Below are 19872 nucleotides of genomic sequence, written 5' to 3' on the forward strand. Positions count from 1 at the left end.
GTACAAACACCACAGGCAGCAAACCAAACCTGCTGCCACCAGTTTGTCGGTACAAATTAATCTGGGTATAATTTAGCATTTATAATGTTATGTGTTATTGGAAGGTACACTCAAGCATCCAGACACCTACACAAACTAAATTTGAGGTGCTACACTGCAGCTATGTAAAATGTATGTACATCTCTGCAGCTGAAAACTTGGGAGGCTGATTACCACTAGGGATTGAATTAGAGCCATGAGGACAATGTTAATGCACTTCTGTCAGAAACTGCAGAGATTGTTTAACCAACACAAGTTTCTGTTTCTGAGTGTTCTACTTATAAATGATGCTGGAGTAAATTTAACCACAAACTTAAGGATGAAACAAAAAGCTATGAACAGTTTAGGACATTTCACCCTCCCCCCTCCTTTTTTCTTTTTGACAAATGCTACAGTTAACATTCTCCTTTGTGGTATTCAACTGAAAATCAGTGACCCATCTTAAAAACTATAGGTTTGAGACCTGAGATGTCTTAAAAGGGACCTGATTTTTACACATAAAAATACAAATAAGTACATACTGCTTAATCACCCCCCAGACTCTTTCAGCTATTTCAGCTGGGCTCCCACAGACAGAAGCACTCATGATCACTGCTGAGTTTTGAAAAGATGGACCTTTGGGGTTAGAACACATTATGAAAATTACGCATAATTCCCATGAAGTGTTTTGAACACAAAAGCTCAGTGCAAATAATAATGGTTCAGTTCCCTTTTTTAGCTATGAAATCAGCTTGCAGATTAATATTCTTGAATTACAAAATAACAATTTCAGTTTGAAGTGGTTTGCATTCTTAAGTGCAATTGGGGTTAATAATGGTCTACGAAAGGAAAGCTGTTAGCAAACAGTAACCCAGAGTGAAAAGCTTAGCATTTGGGTACCTTAGCTACATTTTATAGTAAACGTCAGATTGTAAATTCAGAAAAATTACCTAGGAAAATACCATCTAAACCCCTAAGGATCCCAAAGCTCAAAGAAACCTATATTTTCTGCTTCACATATGCCAAGAGATAATTGCCATCTGACCACCAAGGCAGCTCCTTTTACCTACGGCTATTTCTGATTCATATATGTAGTGCCTTATCTGCTAGATTTGTTAAGATCAATTTAGGTAATCAACATGGAGTGTCACAAAGTTTAAGTCCTTTTTTGGATCTGTGCCCAAATGCATAGATATCTATCTGAAGCTTATATATAATGAGATTAACTGCTTTTCAGTTCAAGGCATATGTTTATAATATATTTGTATTATCTACAAATTAGTTATTGAAATACATTTGTAAATAATTATAGTCTCCTAACCTACAGTATTAAGGTAAAGCCCTCTGGGACTTCCAAATGCAAAAAACCTGAAATAAAAGCTTCTGAATATCAAAAGAAAAGCCTAAGTTAGGGCAGAGCGTTCAAAAATTCTAAGAACAAGGCCAAGATCCTCAAAGCTGAGTGGTAATTTTGTGCGTCCACACGCAAGGTATAGATGTGCAGCACTTCCTGCAAGTTAAGCTCTGTTAAGGTTTCCTGAGGTTTGTATTAAAACACAGATGTGCTTCCAAGCAGGGCAAATCATTGGTCAGAGTGCCCAACCCCAAGTATTCCCAGCAGTTACAGAGACAGTAACAGAACTATCTGCAATATTGAGCAAAGCACTCACTATTACATGCCGGCAGAATCTGCATCTCTAATATGCTGAAAAAATTAGCACACTGACAAGGAAGCTTAAATGCTGCAAACCACGTTTTATTTATCAAATGCAAACTTTTAGAGTTTCAGGAGGGTTAAAAAAACCCCAAACAAGTTAAACTGGAAATTCTCATATTCGGCAGTTTAAAAAATGCTTTCAGTTACAGCTGAGACCTTCGACTTTGCCTATAAATGAAACACTTTAAATAACAATCAGTTACACAACCTACTTACAATCAGCAGCTTATCTCACAAGACCTCTAACAACAAATTTTGTTTGTGGCAGCATCGTATCCAGCTGACTTCTCCAGTCTTGACCAGCTTTGTTTTTTCTGACTGTCAATCGCTCTTTTAAGTGCTTCATCTGGCACGAGATCTGATCCTTTTACATCAGCATGGCTACAGCCAATTTTAGGGCATCTGTTAAAAAGAAAAGAGAGACTCCATTAAATCGGAGGAATTGTATTTGTCAGATATAGGCTTTTACATAACATCTGCTAGTTTATTGTATTTATCTGGGATTCACTCTCTCTGTCAGTTCCTCGTTACCTCTGTTCCTCTTCACCAGCTCTCTGTGGGGAAAAATAAATCCATTTATCTAAACTGGTGGGAATCAACAGCTGAAGGAAGGAAGGAAGGAAGGAACAGAGCGAGAGACGGAGCCTCTCACCTGTAGCTCACTCTCTTGCTTCATGTACACAAGCTGCCTGCATCAGTACTGATACTAGCATTGCATAGACATCTTTCTGTGTTGCTTTCTCTCTTTGCAGCCCTCTACAAACTGCAGGTAACTACCTCTTACCTTACTAATCTGCAGTGGAAAAGTATAATCTTCACTGATAGATAAATAGGGAAATAAATTTCTAGGAAAATAGATAAAAGAGAATGAGACTTGCAAAGGCTGACTGGTGAATCAGTGGACTATCTAGCTGATGTAAAAATTTACCAGGCCTTTTATGAACTCAGAAAGAACAGAAAGGAGAGATGGGGGTCAAATTAACAGCCTCTAAATGGTAATCAAATGCAAAAAGTCTTACAACTACTGGAAACAGCCAGATAAAGACAGCAAGGTGAAAGATACTCAGGGACCAAAGGTCATTATCCTTTGGCAGTAGCCCAGACATGCACAGATGGTACCTGTAGTCAGATATAACACTTTTTCTGAATTTTTCTTCTGTTAGGAGTAACTTTTGTCTGAGGCGCTGAACTTATCTACACTCAGTACTCATAGCTTGTACTCCAGATTTGTCCACAGTTTACTATGTTTGTCATGGATAAGTCACTTAATTGCTCTGTACCTCAGTTTTCCCATTTATCACCTTATTAGAGCAATAGCTTGCCAGATTAATGAATAACAAGTGCTCAGAAAGCTTCCCACATTTCCTGTAAGCATAAAGTATTAGCATGTCCTTCCAGGCAGTGGAAAACAATGAGCAAACCGAGACACGTAAGCGTTGCCTAAAGGAGTCTATAGCAAGTCTATCAGCACAAAACCGGTGGCTGTGCGTACATCAGTTGAAGAGCTGACATTCAGCCAGTGCAATGCCAAGTGCACCAAAGGGATCCCGTGGATTCAAACTGGAAAGTATGTGTCAGGAAACAGCCACTTCTGTAACTCCAGAGCGAGAAACAGTTTTGATTTCAGAGTCAGGATAGAGAGGATACCCCTAACCACGATTGCGCCCTATCAAGATACCTGCTTCCACCTGAATATTGCTGGCGGGAGCGCAGTCAAGTAGCAAGACCATGAGAATGGGGTACTTAAATGGGGAACTTGTTGCATCAGCTGGCCTGTCTTCCCACCACAGCAGACTTTGGTTTTTCAAAACTGACTGCATTTTCATGAGAAAGGTTAAAATTATAGCAGGTCAGTGAGACTGGGCAGAGAAAACCAAGTAGTCTTTCTTAATTTAGTTACAGCAAAGCCGAGTTACTGTTGTGTGCTTTTCTAGCATACTGGAATAACTGCTGTAAAAATGGTAAGGTTGCAAGCTAAAAGCTCAAAATTAAGAACGACCAGTATTCAGACTGCACAAATAACTTCAGTTTGAGTATAAGGTAGCTTTTAAAGCTAGGTGTTGTACAGCTTACATGATTTTTTTTTTTACTCTAGAATTTGTCTAAGTCTTTAATTTCTTAAAAGGTAAAATAAAATTCAATCATGTGACCCCATTAGTTTTTAAGCAGTGCTGAAACTTTTGATCCACCACAATCATCTCTACTACCATGACATTTTCCTGATGGATTTAACAACACAAAGAAATATTTAGATATGAACATCCTAAATTCAGTTCCATATTACAGAAGGTGTTTTTGTCATGGTTTTGGGCTGTGGAGCACTTGCCTGTCCCTATCCTCCAGAACACTCACTTTCTTCTGTCCAACTCGTGAGCTATTTCCCAACTCCCATTCATTTTTCCAGCCAAGTTTCTGTCAATCCTTGTTGCTGTTTTTGTTGTTATTCCCAGGATATTGTGCCCACTCCACTTTTTCTCCCTAGACCTCATAACACAGGCAAGGCACTCCCATCTTCTTCTTCAAGCTGTCTTGACACTAAGGTAGTGGCTAGACACCCCAACTGATGCTCGATTTCATAGCAGTGCTTTCCTGTAGCCAGGAAGAAGCATGGAATAAAAAGTCCCACTCCACCTTTGTATCCCCCATGGCGGAGTATGTAGAGTCTAACAGAAATGCAAGAGCAACAGACAGAGGAAGTAAGCTGCCTGTGGCATTATCTTTGGGGAAATCAGGTTGCTAGTCTCTGACAGACCTTCCTGAGCATGTGCAAACTGCACATTTATTAAAAAGTCCACAATTGGTAAATTTCCATGAGGTCACCAACCCCAAAGCATGAGGTTCTAGCACATATGGTGTAAAAACAAATGTGAAATTAATGATGAAATATGTCCTCTAAACTTGCTCTAAAAAGTGTTTGAGCCCCTTTTCTCTCTTTTTTTTTTTTTTAATCAAAACCACCTTAATCTTGAAACTTACTGGGGAGAATTTCAGGTTTAAAAATTCAACTGTTACATCTTTTCATTCAAAAAAATATGTCCTGTGTGGAAAGTGGAAGACTGCTTTGATGATATAAAGTAAGAAGTACTTAATTGCATCATAGTAGGAACTGCACGATCCTATCTGATCATTATTAAAGCTCTGTCTGATCATCCTTAAACTCTGAACTACATAAAAAGTTGTGTTTTAATATTTCTTACTTTAACACTCATTTAAGTGTTTTAGTATTTCTCAGTTGTACTGGAATATAACTGCAAAAGAGGGTGCACAGAGGAGATGTTTATTTCTTTTCATTAACTTCAGGGCTTGCTAAATAAGCAGTGGGAACAAAATGAGCAACTAAATCTTAGGAAGCTGAAGTTTCTCTTTGTTGTTCATGGCTATATGAAATCTCTTCACTTCTGTTGTGCAGGTACCTCAAGTAGCTGTAACTTCCCCACACACTTCCTGAATATTTCCTTACACATTGTTTTCATTAAAAAGAAAAGCTCCTTCACGTGCACAGTACTAATGAGGAGACTGTGACTTGGGCAGACACTGAGGTATTACTTCCTGCAGCCTTGCCAATCCAAATACATTTCCTAGAACAAGTGGAGTAAAATTCCACTTACACAGCAAAGCAAATAGCTTTTCCACACATTCTTGTTAGCTTACCGGACTTTTTTCTTTTGCTGCTTTCTAGTCTGGATAATTTTTAGAATGGCATCTTCTTCGTAAGTATGTCCACAGACTTTGTTTCGAACTGGCCTCTTCATTTCCATCTGTAATCAACAAGGTTTAATTTAAAGGAACTGATAATGCCCACGAAAATGCTTTTTATGAGATTTTATGTAAAACAGCAGGAAGTGTGTTTGCCATTCGTACGCGGCATTCCACTCAAATTATGGGGTCAGGTTCTGCATAGTAAATCGCATTCCTATTTACATGAGGCTTTTTCCCAAGCAATGTTGCTCTTCTCTGATAATGCTTGTAATTTACGCTGCCTGATTTTTAACAAGTATTACAGATTTGTAATAAACAATCCAATGAAGAATAGGAAATAACTATTTCCCAATTGATTATAGCAGCAGTGATAGCGTACCTGTGTAATGGGACAAATAAAGTTCATCTGACTCTGAGTCACAGCTAAATCTTCATCGATTTGTTCAATGGCCTCATTATCATTATCTGATTGACGACAAACTATAATGGGAAACAAGACAATTTTCATTTAATATTTAATATAGATAGCCAATACTTAAAATAAGCAAATAAAACCCAGCATTTGCCAAGCATTATCTCGTGGTGATATCTAAGATGCCACAACACACTTCTGTACCACTCCCTGAACAAGATACTGCAAAAAATACTGTACCATAGTCTCTGTTAGAAAATGTGGATTTTAAAATGGTAACCACTTTTTTTGCGTGTGTACGTGCGCATGGGTATTTATAGCCAATGCTAGAAAGGAGGGCTGGGAAGGAAAGCAAGCTGGCCTGAATATATGCAAAGCCTTCGGTATTCTCTGTTCAAGTTCACCAAAAACCAGTAACATGCAGATGAATCCCCAAAATCTAACAAAGGGTGAGGTGGAGCTTTTGCAGATTTGTCAGTCCTACCCTCAAGATCAGTTTGTGTTTGAATGTCATAAATGGGCTTGCTATATAGCCTGTATACACAGCATATACTTTAAAAGGAATTTGTACTATTTATCATAATGCATCATTTGTGAAGTGATGCTGCTGTATTTTAACAAGACTATAATTGGTGAAAAACAAAAGCCAAGAAAGTGTTATTTGAGATGGACAATAGAAATGTTATTGACGTAACCTTAAGGAGGAGGGGCAGAATGAAATACTGAAATCTCCCAGAAAACACCTGATGGCCCAATGCCAGGGAATGAGGGGCAGACAAACAAGAAGAAATCCACCTTGAGCTAGAGAAGATGCAGGTCCCCACCTTTACCAGAAGAAGAAAGCAAGGTGTAAGCAACTCTGCGTACCCAGGGGCACGCCAGCCCAGGGTTTCATGCAGAAACTAATTAGCCAGAGTCAAAAGCTGAGACACAGGAGCAGCTAAGGAGGATATATATTGCTAAGTATAACCTTAATAAATGTATACATGTTGTTTTATCTTTTCCTAACTTTGCTCTGTTATTGTGAATCTAGGCTTTTAGTTGAACGTATTTGTTTATCCTTAAATCTTATCTGGTAATAATAGCAAACTTAACACCTGCCATAGCTTTCCATCCTTTGGGGTAGTTCTGCAATGTTTTTGCAGCAGTGCCCTGGGGTGTAGTCCTCAAGGTGTCCCAAGCTGAACAGAACATTTTTCTCTCTCACTGCACAAGCTAGTTTGCAATGTAGCAACACAGGGTTTGGAGAGGATGAAATCCTTCAGTGGCCTGTGCTGGCCTTGACTGCCAAGGGGGCAGTGAGAAACACAAGTGAACATGGAAGGTTTAGAGTTACTTCATTATTTGCCTTCTACAAAGTCTCAGCCTTGGTTCCCTTTGCTGCTATTGCACACTATCAGCTGATCTTTGCATTTTTGCATCCCTGGTATTCAGTCTTCCACATCTGTTAAGGACCAGTGTTTCCTAACTTATGGTCAGTCCTGCATGCCTGTATAATACCATCACCTTCCGGATGATAACAGCAGACATCACTCTTGGAGCAATCACAATCTCTCACACCCAGTCTAGACTGAGCACACTGCCATGTGAGCAAGCACATCTCTGACTGAGGTACTCTTGGCATCGGTATTGCAGCCATCACTCCATCACAGCACCTCTTGGTATGCTGGTTTTATTTGCATATTTTTCCTTCCTCTTTAACAGAGCTTGCCCTTCCCTCCATTCCAATATACCAAGAGTTTTCCAAGCATTCAGGAATGTTTCTGACCCAGGTACTCCTGCAAATACTTAGGCAATACTCAGGCAGGCATCAAGGGTATTTCTTGATGTTACTAAGGCTTCAGTCAATCAATAGGGTGTGGATGAAGGGGGAAAAGGAGCTCAAATGTCCAACGTCAATAATTTTAAGGCTTTCATCTCCAAGAATATTAACACACTTTCATCAGATAATGATCCCCTAACAAAAGTAAACACTTGCAAATCAGAAGGAAAAAGTGGGCACAATTTAACTGTAAATACCAAAACTGCAATGGTATAGACATCGGAAAAAGACTTGCATCAGTTACCAGTTTTCAGAATAGAAAACCTGTCACATATTATTCTTAGATTGCTCATACATAAGGTTTATTCTATCATAAACACAAAGTATTTTGACAAAAATACAACTTTTTGGGGAAAAAAGTTGGGGTTTTTAATGAAGCTTTTGAAATACAAAGCAATGGGTGAAATCCCACTCAGACAGGAAGGCTAAACAATACTGCAAATATTGGTAGGTGCCAGCTTTGGCATGGGCTGCCTTTTTTAAATACCATACTGATTTTTTTTTCCCTATGAGTAATGCCAACAAAGAACAAGAGATTCAGAATTTCCTTAAATTCATGTATCTGCAAATTTTGACATACTGCAGCTCTAATCTTTCCTGCCAAAAACATGTGGAAACTCACATTTTTCTGTGTTGTACTTTGTTTCAACCATGAACTTGGCATGTTGTTCCAGTGTACCAGTGCATCACATCAGTCAATGAAGTTAAAACGCAGCAGTACTAGCAAGATCTAGGATAGGTGATTGTTTACAAAGGATGATTATTTTTTTTTGTATCAGTATGTAGATGCCAAGGCAGGTGGGTAAAATTTTAAAATGTGGGGCTTGTGCCTGTGATTTTACTTTTAAAGCTCAGCACTCCAAGTTAGGCACGTAAGTGGCCTCTTCTGGAATAGTATTCACCTCGCACAGAACCTTCTGACTTTGCTAAGGAGTCACCACTTCACTCATCACTTCTGTGTGTGCTTACTTAGGTACCGACACAAGAATTTAGGATATTATGTTGAAGCAGCCAAGTTTGTAAATAGGAGCTCAAGCTTGGGTACTGGTGCTTGAGTCTCCCCTGAAGGCCTCAGGTCTCTAAAATATGTGAGCTAAATCACAGGCTGGGTTTACCTCTTTCTCATACTGGCTTTGGAGGTGATTTAGATGCCTCATGTTTAAAGGTTGAAATTCCATCAGTTGAGACCCACTCCTTGTAGGTGGGATATATTAATCTTCCTGGATTCAAATTGTCCTCTTGCTGCAAGCTTATCTTAAACCCTTCAGGTTGCACTTCATTTGCAATGATTTTATGTACAAACTGCCAGAGTGGGTCCCTGGTTTCAAGAGGTTATCACAGCACAAATGAATAATTATTTTAAATATTTACTTTTCATAAGCAGCTAATATTTTTAATAATAAATATGCAAGACTGGGATGATGCAAGTGATACCTCAAACAAGTCAATAGCAAATTAGCATAAATCAGATAAACCACCCACAGATTTGTTGTTATTGCTTGATGTTCTAGATTACAGGAGGAGAGAGGAAAATAACTTTTTTCAATTACAGTGAATTTTGCAGACATTACGCAAGACAAACATACATCCCAAACTGGTCAGTAAGACGCTCTAAACCGTAGATCTATACCTGTAGACTCATATTGGAAGATATTTTTATCAAGGTCAAAGGGATTTTTTACCAAATGAAATGTATAAAAGTTTGGAGGATCTAACTTGCAAGTCTGACTATTCTATAGAAAGAAGAAATAAAAACACCAGGTCATACATATTTCAGCTAAGTCAGGTTACATTTTTGTAAAATTGAGTTTTCCTTGCAAATTAAAACCAGATGCAGAAAACACTAAGTTATTGTTCCTGAAATTCAGATGTTGCCTTAAGTAACAGAAGTACATACATCTATTTTGGTAGTCTGAGAGATTACATTTTAAGAGCCTTCAGAGTTTCTAGTTTTCGATTCCAGCCAACTGAAACCTCTTATGAGTATTAGTAACACATTTTCTATCTGGCTATCTCAGCAATGATGTTTACAGCTAATTAGTGCCCACTGTTGTAATAAAACTGCATTCTCATAAAGGTATCTATTTTTGGTAACACATCATAATGAATTTTGCAACTGCCAACTGTTTTTTACTTATTCAATTTTAATTAAAAGCTGGTAGTACTTTATATCTCTATCACTTTCATCTCTTGATAAAAATGTGACTAATATGCCTTAGCTCAGTTTTACCTACTCTGCTGAGAGAGACTGAGAACTTTTAAGGCAACTTTTAAAAATAAGAAAACCATAGTGTGGAGACATTAACTGCAGTATTGTGAATTATATAAAGCATGGATAGTACACATATTAAAAAAGCATTAGAGGAAAGATCCTTTTCATTGTCATTGTCACTTCTATGACAGACAGACTGCTGTCTTTTCACTGCTTCCAGTGCCAACGTCCTCTACCCAATTCCTGTTTCTCTAACCTGGCCCTGAGTGAGTACATGTTGCAATGTAAACTTAATTGATTTCTTTCCTTTTGTGCCGCGCTGTTCTGCCTTCTCACCTGCCATCAGTCAGACACTAATCCCGGAAATCAAAGGGTAACATTAAGCATGCCAGATTTAGTCTTTGTAAGCCTGAGCCACTAGACAGACAAGGTCTTGGCTCCCAAGAGGGTCTATTGTACTGCTGACTCTATAGAAATAACAGCAACTCATCCAGGCTGGGAAAAATCCTATCTCTGAGAGCTCCAAGAAAAACATGAATGTTATGAGGGCAAGTCAAATGCCAAGTGTTCCTGCCAGCAGGACACAGAAAATAGTGAAAGGTGGGGGTGGTGAAGGACATCATCACATCCAAGAGTTAAGAGCCAGAAGGAGTCTGGGGCACTGCTGGCATGGTGTGAGAAAGGTGCAAGGAGAAGTCTAAAGGAGGTGAAAGGCCCAGACACTGCTTTCCACGAAACACACTGCTGAGACCACCATGGGCAATGCTTAAGGGTGGGTCAGCATGCCCATTAATGCTCTGAACTTGGGTTAGACTTCAGATCCAGAAAGGCAGACCAGAACAACTGTCCAGTGTCCTGCCCCTGGGATGGATCTGCAGTAAATACTGTAGGAGGAGTGAAAGAAGAGGGGAAGCACAGAGTAATACCTTCCTGGCAAAATCTCCCAGTCTCTAGCAATTTGTGGCCAAGGACTTCCTGAGTCAGAGGTAGTATCTTTGTACTTAATAAGTGCTAGAGTTTTCCTCCAATGAATTTGTCTAAACTTGGAGAGGGGAATTTGGGCCTGGACTTTTCAGCTTGATTTGAGACAGTTATCTTTGCTAGAAAGGTTAGCAACAGTTTAATTTTCCTTGAAACTTACCACAGAGGCTGCAGGTTACAGTTTAATTTGATTTTTAAGAGGGAAAATAAGGTGTGCAAGCTACAGCTGCAGTCAGACAGTTCAAAGGCTTTCTGCTTTTGCCAGAGGCATGCGATAGTTTAATTTGCCAACCAAGCCAAACTAGGCTTTGCATTAAAGTACTTTACAATTTGATTACTTGCTGGTGTTGCAATATACAAGTTGATCTAAGGAAGGTGGCCTCTAACATGTTGCTCCAGATTGCAATTGCAAATTTACTTGCTCCTGCCCAGGCCAAGCAATTTGCTGGTAATTTACTGACAAGTCCCTTGTATGTGCCTTGTTTTACACATGTTTGTGTAAGAAGTACATAGGTATGCATTTGGTCAGTCCAAAATAAAATGACAATCCTGTAAGTATAAGCCATTCTGATTCTCCTGGAGTGTGAAAGACAAATTAGATGAAGAAATCCCTTTACATTGTAAGAGTGGGGAAGGAAAGGACAGTATCCTGCACTAAGCAACAATCCTCTAAAAACTCCTTTAATGCCATCAAATTCACAGCACTTGCATATTTTACAGTATTTTGTCCCACTAAGCTACAGGCCTTTTAAAATACACTATTCCAAACAGAAATACTGTTCCCATTTTATCCTTTCACTACAGGATAGAGCTGGTTGATGCCAGTTTTCCAGAACGACCTTAAAATGAAAAAAGATTATGATTTGATGGAAATGTTATAGGACACTCATCACAGAAATGTAAGTGAAGGAGATAGAAAGGCACTTGAAGCTAGATACAATTTGCTGTTTAATGTATTAATAAATCAAATCTGACTACAAATCCCACCTAGAAAAAAAAAACAAAACCAAACTCCAGACGTGCCCTGTGAAACCTTCAACTCATACAATATTCGAAGTGAGAAGTAAGACATCCTCTTTGCCTTTAGATTTTGGGAAATTCAGACTGTTGTGCAGTGGGAACTGTGTCCTTAGAAATGTGAACAGAAAGGATATCTTTGATTATAAACCACGCAACTCAAACAGTTTGGTAGGCAAACACACAGAGGCAGCTTTCTTGTTCCCTCTGTTATTGCAAGCAAACATGAGAAATCCACACTTCAAAGTCCGTGGATGACATTTCAAACAACGGTTTCCTCATCACTGCAGTCTGGACTCAAGCTGAAGAAGCTCCTGGGGGAGGTGAAGATTACCTAAAAAGATGTCATGAAGGCTCATCATTAAGCTCAGAGGAGCCACTCTTTCTGGAAAAATCTAAGGTGGCCATATTCTTCCACACATCACCCACAATGGCATGTAATCTTCATAAGCAAGTTAAACACCAAAGGCTTGCTGAAAATGAACCTAACTGATAAACAGACTACTTAAATGACCAGGAAACTCTAGGTCTACATGAAAGCATGCCAGGCATGTGACAATAGAGCAAAAGTGTTAGGGATGCCACAGCACAGCAAAGCAAGACAAAAACTGGAATATCTTACGAGGAAAAAATATATCAGACACAAGCTACTAAATTGCAAATATATGTAAAGAACATTTTTATTACTTGGGTTTTCTCCTGCTCTTCAGAAGAAAAAAGGCTGAACAATCGCTGCTTCATACAGTATACTGTATAAAGGCAATTTCCATGCTTAGAGAGCATCATTTCATATATCAGCAATTAGAATAATATCACACACATTTAAAAAAATGAAGAAATTCACTCCAGACACATGAAAGAAAAAGTTGCAAAAGATGCAACCAGAAAAAAAAAAAAAAAAGGCCTACCATTTCATTAGAAGATGAACCACTTTCCATTACTAACATTGTGGTCAGAATCTGGAATGTCACTGATGCAATGCTAACCATCAAATGACATGAACATGTAGGGCTTTGCCTACACAGGGAAGCTGTTGCAAAATAAGCAAGGGTGTGAATGTAGAATGCATTAGCTACTTGGCATTAACTCACTGTGTGGACGCTCTTATTCTGCACTAGGAGTGCCTTTTGGCTGTTTAGCCTAATCCACTTCCACAGTGGACTTGAGAAAGGCATTGTTAATGCTGGACAGGAGTAGTGAGAGGAAAGCTGTCGGTATTGACAGCAGTTTGGAGCCACATCCATTTATGCATGAGTCCTTAGCAGTCCTTGGATGGTCTATTCTGTAATTTAATTCAGAATTTTCTCAGAACAATCCATGCCAAGTATTCTCTACATACTGGCTCACAAATAGAAACCATGTCTATGACATCTCTGAACAAAAACTAACATCAGGTACCTTGTAACCTATATGGTTGGAGGTTGGCTTTGCCCATTTCAGTATGTCATTTGTGCATTCTTTTAATCATTCGCTTCTGAAAAGCTGAACTGCTGGCAGATTTTCAGGTGGAACAAGCTTCTGCTAGAAAACACTTCTGGACAGAACTGTTCCAGTGTAACAGAGGGACAGAAAACAAAAAGAGCAGTGATCAGGTAAGCAGATCAGGTAGCATAGCTTCCTAGCAGTCCATCCAACAGGCTGCTATGGAACCAGTGGGCAGAAAAGCCCCTAGCTAGCCCAAATGATCACACCCCTAGAAGATTATCATTCTGATTATCTTTTCAATCTGCCTCTTCATGTTCTCCTCAGAAGACTTTTTGACAAAGACTTCACTGTATTTCTATCCTAAACAGCTCTGTTGAAAAACACCTTTAAGAAGTCACCGAAGTAATTCCCCCCACCCTGGTGTCAGGGGAGTGGTGAATACAGACACATGTAGTTTGTCATGTGTTGGGGCATAGGTAAGAATATTTATGAGGTATATGGTAAGAGGCCATGAAGCTATAATCCCTGAACATTAGCCTGTTGATTTTGTGATTGGCAAGGATGGCACCAACTCAGCAGCTGTCTGAAACTGCAGAGAGAGCACAGGAAAGAGCAACCTCTCACCTGCAGGAATCAGCAGGTTTGTAGTACAGGAAGCCAGCTCCACTGCCCCCTTCACCCAAAGGAAGCTGGAGAGACAGATCTGCCTCTCTTTACCAGGAAAAGACAGATGTACTATATCGCTCTTGAATAAAGACAGAAGTACAAATAAGAAAAAGTGAAACTGAAATGGTGGGGACAAAATATTCTTTTCTCCACCCCCTAAAGCCCAATGTTGAAACAGTTGAAAGAAACTTTTAGGTAAGATATTTTATTTCAAAATTAATATTAATGAAGCGAGCAACATTTGCAATTCTGTTCTTACTGATGCACTTCAATCCTTCAGAGTGCTTTCTAAAACTACTTAAAAAATGAATTTCCTTCATTTAGAAATATATAATATCAAGTGATTACAATTCAATGTGCAGTGAAGCACTATATATATACACATAAGTTATGGGAGTTATATTACATGTATAAAGAGAGAAGTTGTGTTCATTTCCCAAGCTTTTTCTATAGAAATTAATTTCTTCTGTATTTCACATATAAACTTTACCACTCCAGTTATCCTGAATTCTGCAGCTTTGCACTGCCTGAAATGCCTCTGCTGAAATGGCCTCTGGGATGGGCAAGAAGACTCAGCTGTCTGCATGTCATGGTCATTACTCCAGCACCATCTCAGAGCTTCTCCCTGCTGCGGTCACTGCTCCGGGCACTGGCTGATTACCTGCTTGGGGCTGCATCTCCTGCTCTGCTTCTGCCTTTGGTCACCAGCCCATGGCCCCAACAACCTCCTCAAAAGAGGAATTTTCCTAAAGCAATGAATCATTTGTGGAAGTAATAACACCCAATTCCTTCTTCTCTTGAACACAAAGCACTATAAAAAAAGGTCAGTTTTACTACCATGACTGTTTCACTGGTGGAAAACTGAGGCACAGGGCAGGAATATATGAGAGCCACTAGCACATCTTGTATGCTAGACCGTTGTCTTTCCCATTAGACCACACTGCCTTCCCCTTGAGTAACTAAGGCTATGAACAGTTGCCAAATACATTCTTAGGGAATGCATCAGTTCCATGCTAAAAGCAAAAAATACAATACAGAAACCAGTATCCTCTAGTAATTGCACAATATCTGGTTGTTTATTTTGAGAAAACTAACACTTGCACTGAAAAACACAAGATCACTTTCTGGTAAGTCATATTTATAAAATAATGCTTCTTTGCTAAACTACATGAGAAAAGGAAAAAAATCAACATTCAATATATCAAAACAAGTTAAGAAATAAAACTTGCAGGTTTTTTTTTTTTTTAAGAGGAACTTAGAGATCTGCCATTGCTCTGTCATAAAACTGCAAGGTTTTCATTTAGGTTAAGCCAGAGGAACATAATGCATGTGTGTTTACTAAGACATTCTGTATAAACTATGCTGTGTACACTGAGCAGATCTTCACTATAATAATCCTCGGTAAACTGTTCCCTAAAAGAAATAAAAAATGTTGCTAATCCCAATTTATACAGGATCCTCCAAAACAATGTCACAGGGGGCTTGTGCAGCTAAACATAATGCTATCATCAGTTAGCAACAGCTGAACAGTTATTTTTCTCAACCTGTCCTGTGATGTAAGATTAGGCTTCTTGAATGGCAGTCAGTAAAAAAAATCTAACACTAAAGCCCTGAGCTATAAATATTCATGTATTATAACTGCAGCAGCCTACTAGCTTCTGATGGTAATTAGTTAATTTTAAATCTGATCGATATTTATTTTAAGTCTCTTTCTGCAGATTCTCATTTGCCAGGAGTGTAACTGGCAGAGTGCATCTTTATTAATGCCACATGCTTCAGAAAATCATTACGATTCTATAGGTGTCATTTATACAGCAACACATGCATTTCAGACTTCACCTTGACATTTTTGCATGGTGCAGATGACAGACAATCTGGAAATGACTGTGCTTTATGGGAAACGTGCTGGGAAGACTGTGAGGGGTTTAACACAGGTCAAGCACAAGGCAAAGTCTTTTAAGCCCTCAAGGTCTCTCTCTGTCTACACTTTCCTCTCCAGATCAGGTTTAATAGGGTAGTGAAGCGGGACAGAGAAAGGACTTGAACACCCTCAGCACAGATGCACACTGCAGCACAAATAAGAATGGCTAAGCAAGACAAGCAGAGCAAGGGAACCTAATGTTGAATTGATGGGACAGCAGTTGCAGTGTCACTTGTGCTTCATAATAAGGATAACGAGCACATAGTTAAATCACATGGCATTCTGCACAGTCTCCATCTTTCTAGCAAAGCAGTTAATGTCACACTCGCTATTTCAATCTTATAGTTATTACCAGGATGGAGAAACATTATAGTTGTCCTCTTAAGAACTATTAACTTCCCTTGCACTCTTTAGCTGGCACATCAGCTCTTGCAGAAACACATACAATCCCTGCATGTACGCTGAGAAAGATCAAGATTTTCTATCTCGACATAAACTGCTTAATGTAACAGAAACAATCAAACTGCACTAATGAAGGAAGGAAACCAAAACTGAACACAACAGAGCTACACTAAGGAATCACCATTTCAAAACAATGAAGATAAGGCACACCCTGTCTTTGTCAATGCTACTTTCACATCAGAAATCAAGCACAGCCCTGCAACTCAGAATTTAGGTTAGGTCAGCGTTACTGAGACTCTCTGGTTTGTATGGGCAATTAAGATTCCTCCTTTTCTACACATTTGGCTACAGCTACTAAAAATATATGGGAAATTGGTTCAGTGACTGGAAGGAATGGAAAACCTTTAAGGACAGATTCAATATATAAAGGGGGATCATAAGAAAGATGGAGAGAGACTTTTTACCAGGGCCTGCAGTGACAGGACAAAGGGAAATGGTTTTAAACTAAAGAGGGTGGATTTAGATTGGGTGCAAGGAAAACATTCTTTACTATGAGGGTGGTGAGACACTGGAACAGGGAAGCTGTGGATGCCCCACCCCTGGAAGTGCTGGACAGGGCTTTGAGCAACCCAATCTAGTGGAAGATGTCCCTGCCCATGGCAGGGGAGCTAGACTAGCTGATCTTTAAAGGTCCCTTGAACCCAAACGATTCTGTAATTTTTCCCTGATTCCAAGCTTTTATTTGCAGATACCAGCACTGGCAGTTACAGCTCTTTGGGATCAGCTACTACCTTGATACAGCATGCGTGCCAATACCAGAAAATGTAACACAATTTAGGAAATTATTTGTTAGATTAAGAAGCTGAAAAGCACTTTTAGGAAAGACCATAAAGGGACTATATCCTTTAAAAAGTGCAACAATAGAAAATGCTAGTCACAGACAAATATCACAGTTAAGCCCTCCCCATGACAAAACACACTCAGCCTTAACTGAAAAACTGCTGCAACATACACTTCCTAGAGGGGTCCTGCTAGTTTTTTCATTGCAAAGCTGATCATGGTACAGCATCCCATTTCAAATAAAAGAAAACATATAAAGTATCAAAAGGGCTGTTCAGAGGGCACATACTTGAGTAATAAATAGTTCTAGCCAGGGAGTACAGGGGAACCTGGAAAACAGCAGTGAGTCGCACGCTGATTTTGTAAACATAGGAAATGATCGCTTCAAAACTTTCAGCTGCTTAAGGTGCTGTCCACCCATATATGACAAACCTAACAGGGAAGAGTCACCGTGTTAGTGACACCCACAGGTATGTGGAAAGGGCAGTCATTTAGCAGTAAGCAGAGTTCTTTGGGAAGTGACAGTCTTTGCAATCACGCATTCCTGGGTTACTACATTTGGCCTCTGGCTTGTACAGCACAGAGCTTGAAACCAGGAGCTCGATTATCACTGACAATGCTGATCTGGAATTTCAAGAATGGGTTGTAGTGGGTCCCGGGAAGCAAACAGCATTTATGAAGTGAAGGAGCACTCTATACCTTTGCCAACAGAGAATGTTATGTTGCTCCGAGATGTTGCAAGAGCATGCAAGCAGTGTGGGAAAAGTGCAAACAGAGCTGGTGCAGTAGAAACTACAAACGGCATCACGTTATTTACCATGGGGGGCAGGAAGGCATATGGAATTCCACACCACTCAGCGCCTGAAAATGTTCTTCAGCAAATTATTAAACAATTCAACTGTAAGCAGCTAAAGGATAACAAGGTAGTAAGAGGCAATCAATATGTTTCTTGCCAGATCAAATCATGCCAAACTGATCTAACCTGCTTCTTCGATAGATTAACTGTCCCTACGGGCCGAGAGAAGTCAGCTAACATATATATGCTGATTTTAAATACAGCTTTTGATGCTCTCCAGATGACTTTCTCCCAAGCAAACTAAAGAAATTAGTATAGATCTTCATCCAGATCCAAGAAACAACACAATAATTAAGCTTTCTTCTGATTACAGTTTCTTTTTTTCTAAAACACATCACTGGTGTAACAATCATTACAGTAATGCCTAAAAACCGTAACAGAGATCAAACAATATTGTACAAGACACTACACACATTCATGAAAAGACAATTTCTGGCATTGCAGAGCTACAGTCTAAACAATCAGGACAGACAAGGAAAATATCTTACCAGCACTGTTAGAGATGGGAAACTGAGGCAGAAAAAGATTAAGAGCCCGATTTTCAAATGAGCTCAGCATATTTGTTGCTGAGCTCACTTGAAATTCTGGCCATAATCAACATCATGGAAATCACTAGATATTGAGCTCCTTTGAAAATCAAACTTCAATATGAAAATTTGGCCCAGAGGTCTTTTGAAAATCTACATCAAGAGGCTTACCCAAGGTCACCCAGGAAGTCGGTGGCAGGGCTGGGAACTGAACTTACATCTTCTGACTCCCACTCTGGTGCATAACTAAAGTCGCTCTGTGTTCTGTTTTAATTAGCCACGGGGAGATCTCAAACCAGAGAATGCTTTTGAAATGAAAGAAAAGAAAACCCTCACAAGTGCATTCAGTTTCCTTTCAGAAGCATCAGCACAATGGTCTACCAGCGACTCACAAGCAGTAGGCATTTCTAGCTTCTTGAACAAGATTCTGTTTTCCCTGGAGAAGATAAATTGTTGTTTACTTCTCATATATAAAGGGATTCATTGGAGAACTGTTCATTTTTTTCTCTAATAATATTTTTTTTGACTTGCACTATGCCTCTGACCCATACAAATATTTTTCCAGTGACAAATGAGGATAGAAAAAGGAAGCCTGCAGAGTGCAAAGGCTCCTAAGGATTAGTAGACAACCTCTGGGGCAAGGAGTGGAGACTTATGCTATTGCTTATTATTACTACATTTTTCCCTAGGTGGAGAGAGTTGTTTGAAGTGGTTTCCTTGCTAATGCAGTGGCAGAGCAAACTATTTACTTTGCATGTATATGTGGTTGCTTCAGTACCTCTCTTGCTGTTCCTGTGGAACACCTAAGATGCACTGTTTTCAGCAGTCCACAAGTTCTTTCCGGTACCTCTAGATTCTCCATATTTTCCCTGGCTTTGGCAGCATCCATAGGTCTCTAAGCATCTTCCCTGACAAGTCTTTCTTGGAGAACTACTGCAGCCATCTCAAGAATAACAGAATCCAGAAAATTACAAGAAAGGTGGAAAACAAGCCAAAGCTAGAGTAGGTGTCTATAGCAGCTCCTTTTTGCCCAAGACACTTTGCTAAAACCTAGATATGGCATTATTTTGTCAAAGACAGAATAATAGGTTAGTATTTCTATTGATATTTTTGCCATCAAAAGCTTTAGCCTACTTTCCTGTAAAAGACTATGCAGGTTGATACGTCAGAAAAGCTCTTCAGAAGGAGGAACAGGTCACTTCCTCAGCTCTCTGACCCTGATACACTGTCTGTGCTCATAGGGGACTTCTGAATTCACTTTGTTGTACACTGGGAATCTCACTGATAAAAGCCAATGAGAATTTTGCCCAGTTCTCCTCAGACAGAATGCTACTTGGTGGATAGAAATGGAAATTCT

At 39.4% G+C, this 19872-nt stretch overlaps 1 protein-coding gene across 3 annotated transcripts in view; it reads right to left on the reverse strand.

Moving 5' to 3' along the window:
• Positions 1–1753: 1753 nt before the first annotated feature.
• The window catches only part of NSMCE2 (NSE2 (MMS21) homolog, SMC5-SMC6 complex SUMO ligase), a 134394-nt gene continuing 116275 nt past the window's right edge, over positions 1754–19872 (reverse strand). For all 3 annotated transcript variants that reach the window (XM_030010871.1, XM_030010872.2, XM_041122891.1), the window contains exons 5-7: positions 5814–5914; positions 5387–5493; positions 1754–2137 (exon numbers count right to left, since the gene is read on the reverse strand). In XM_030010871.1, coding sequence (XP_029866731.1) covers positions 1978–2137; positions 5387–5493; positions 5814–5914 — 368 coding nt within the window. In that variant the 3' untranslated portion in view covers positions 1754–1977. The remainder of the gene's footprint in view (positions 2138–5386; positions 5494–5813; positions 5915–19872) is intronic.

The sequence above is a fragment of the Aquila chrysaetos genome, chromosome 4 (genome assembly GCF_900496995.4).
Source record: "Aquila chrysaetos chrysaetos chromosome 4, bAquChr1.4, whole genome shotgun sequence".
In the NCBI taxonomy this organism is placed as follows: domain Eukaryota; kingdom Metazoa; phylum Chordata; class Aves; order Accipitriformes; family Accipitridae; genus Aquila; species Aquila chrysaetos.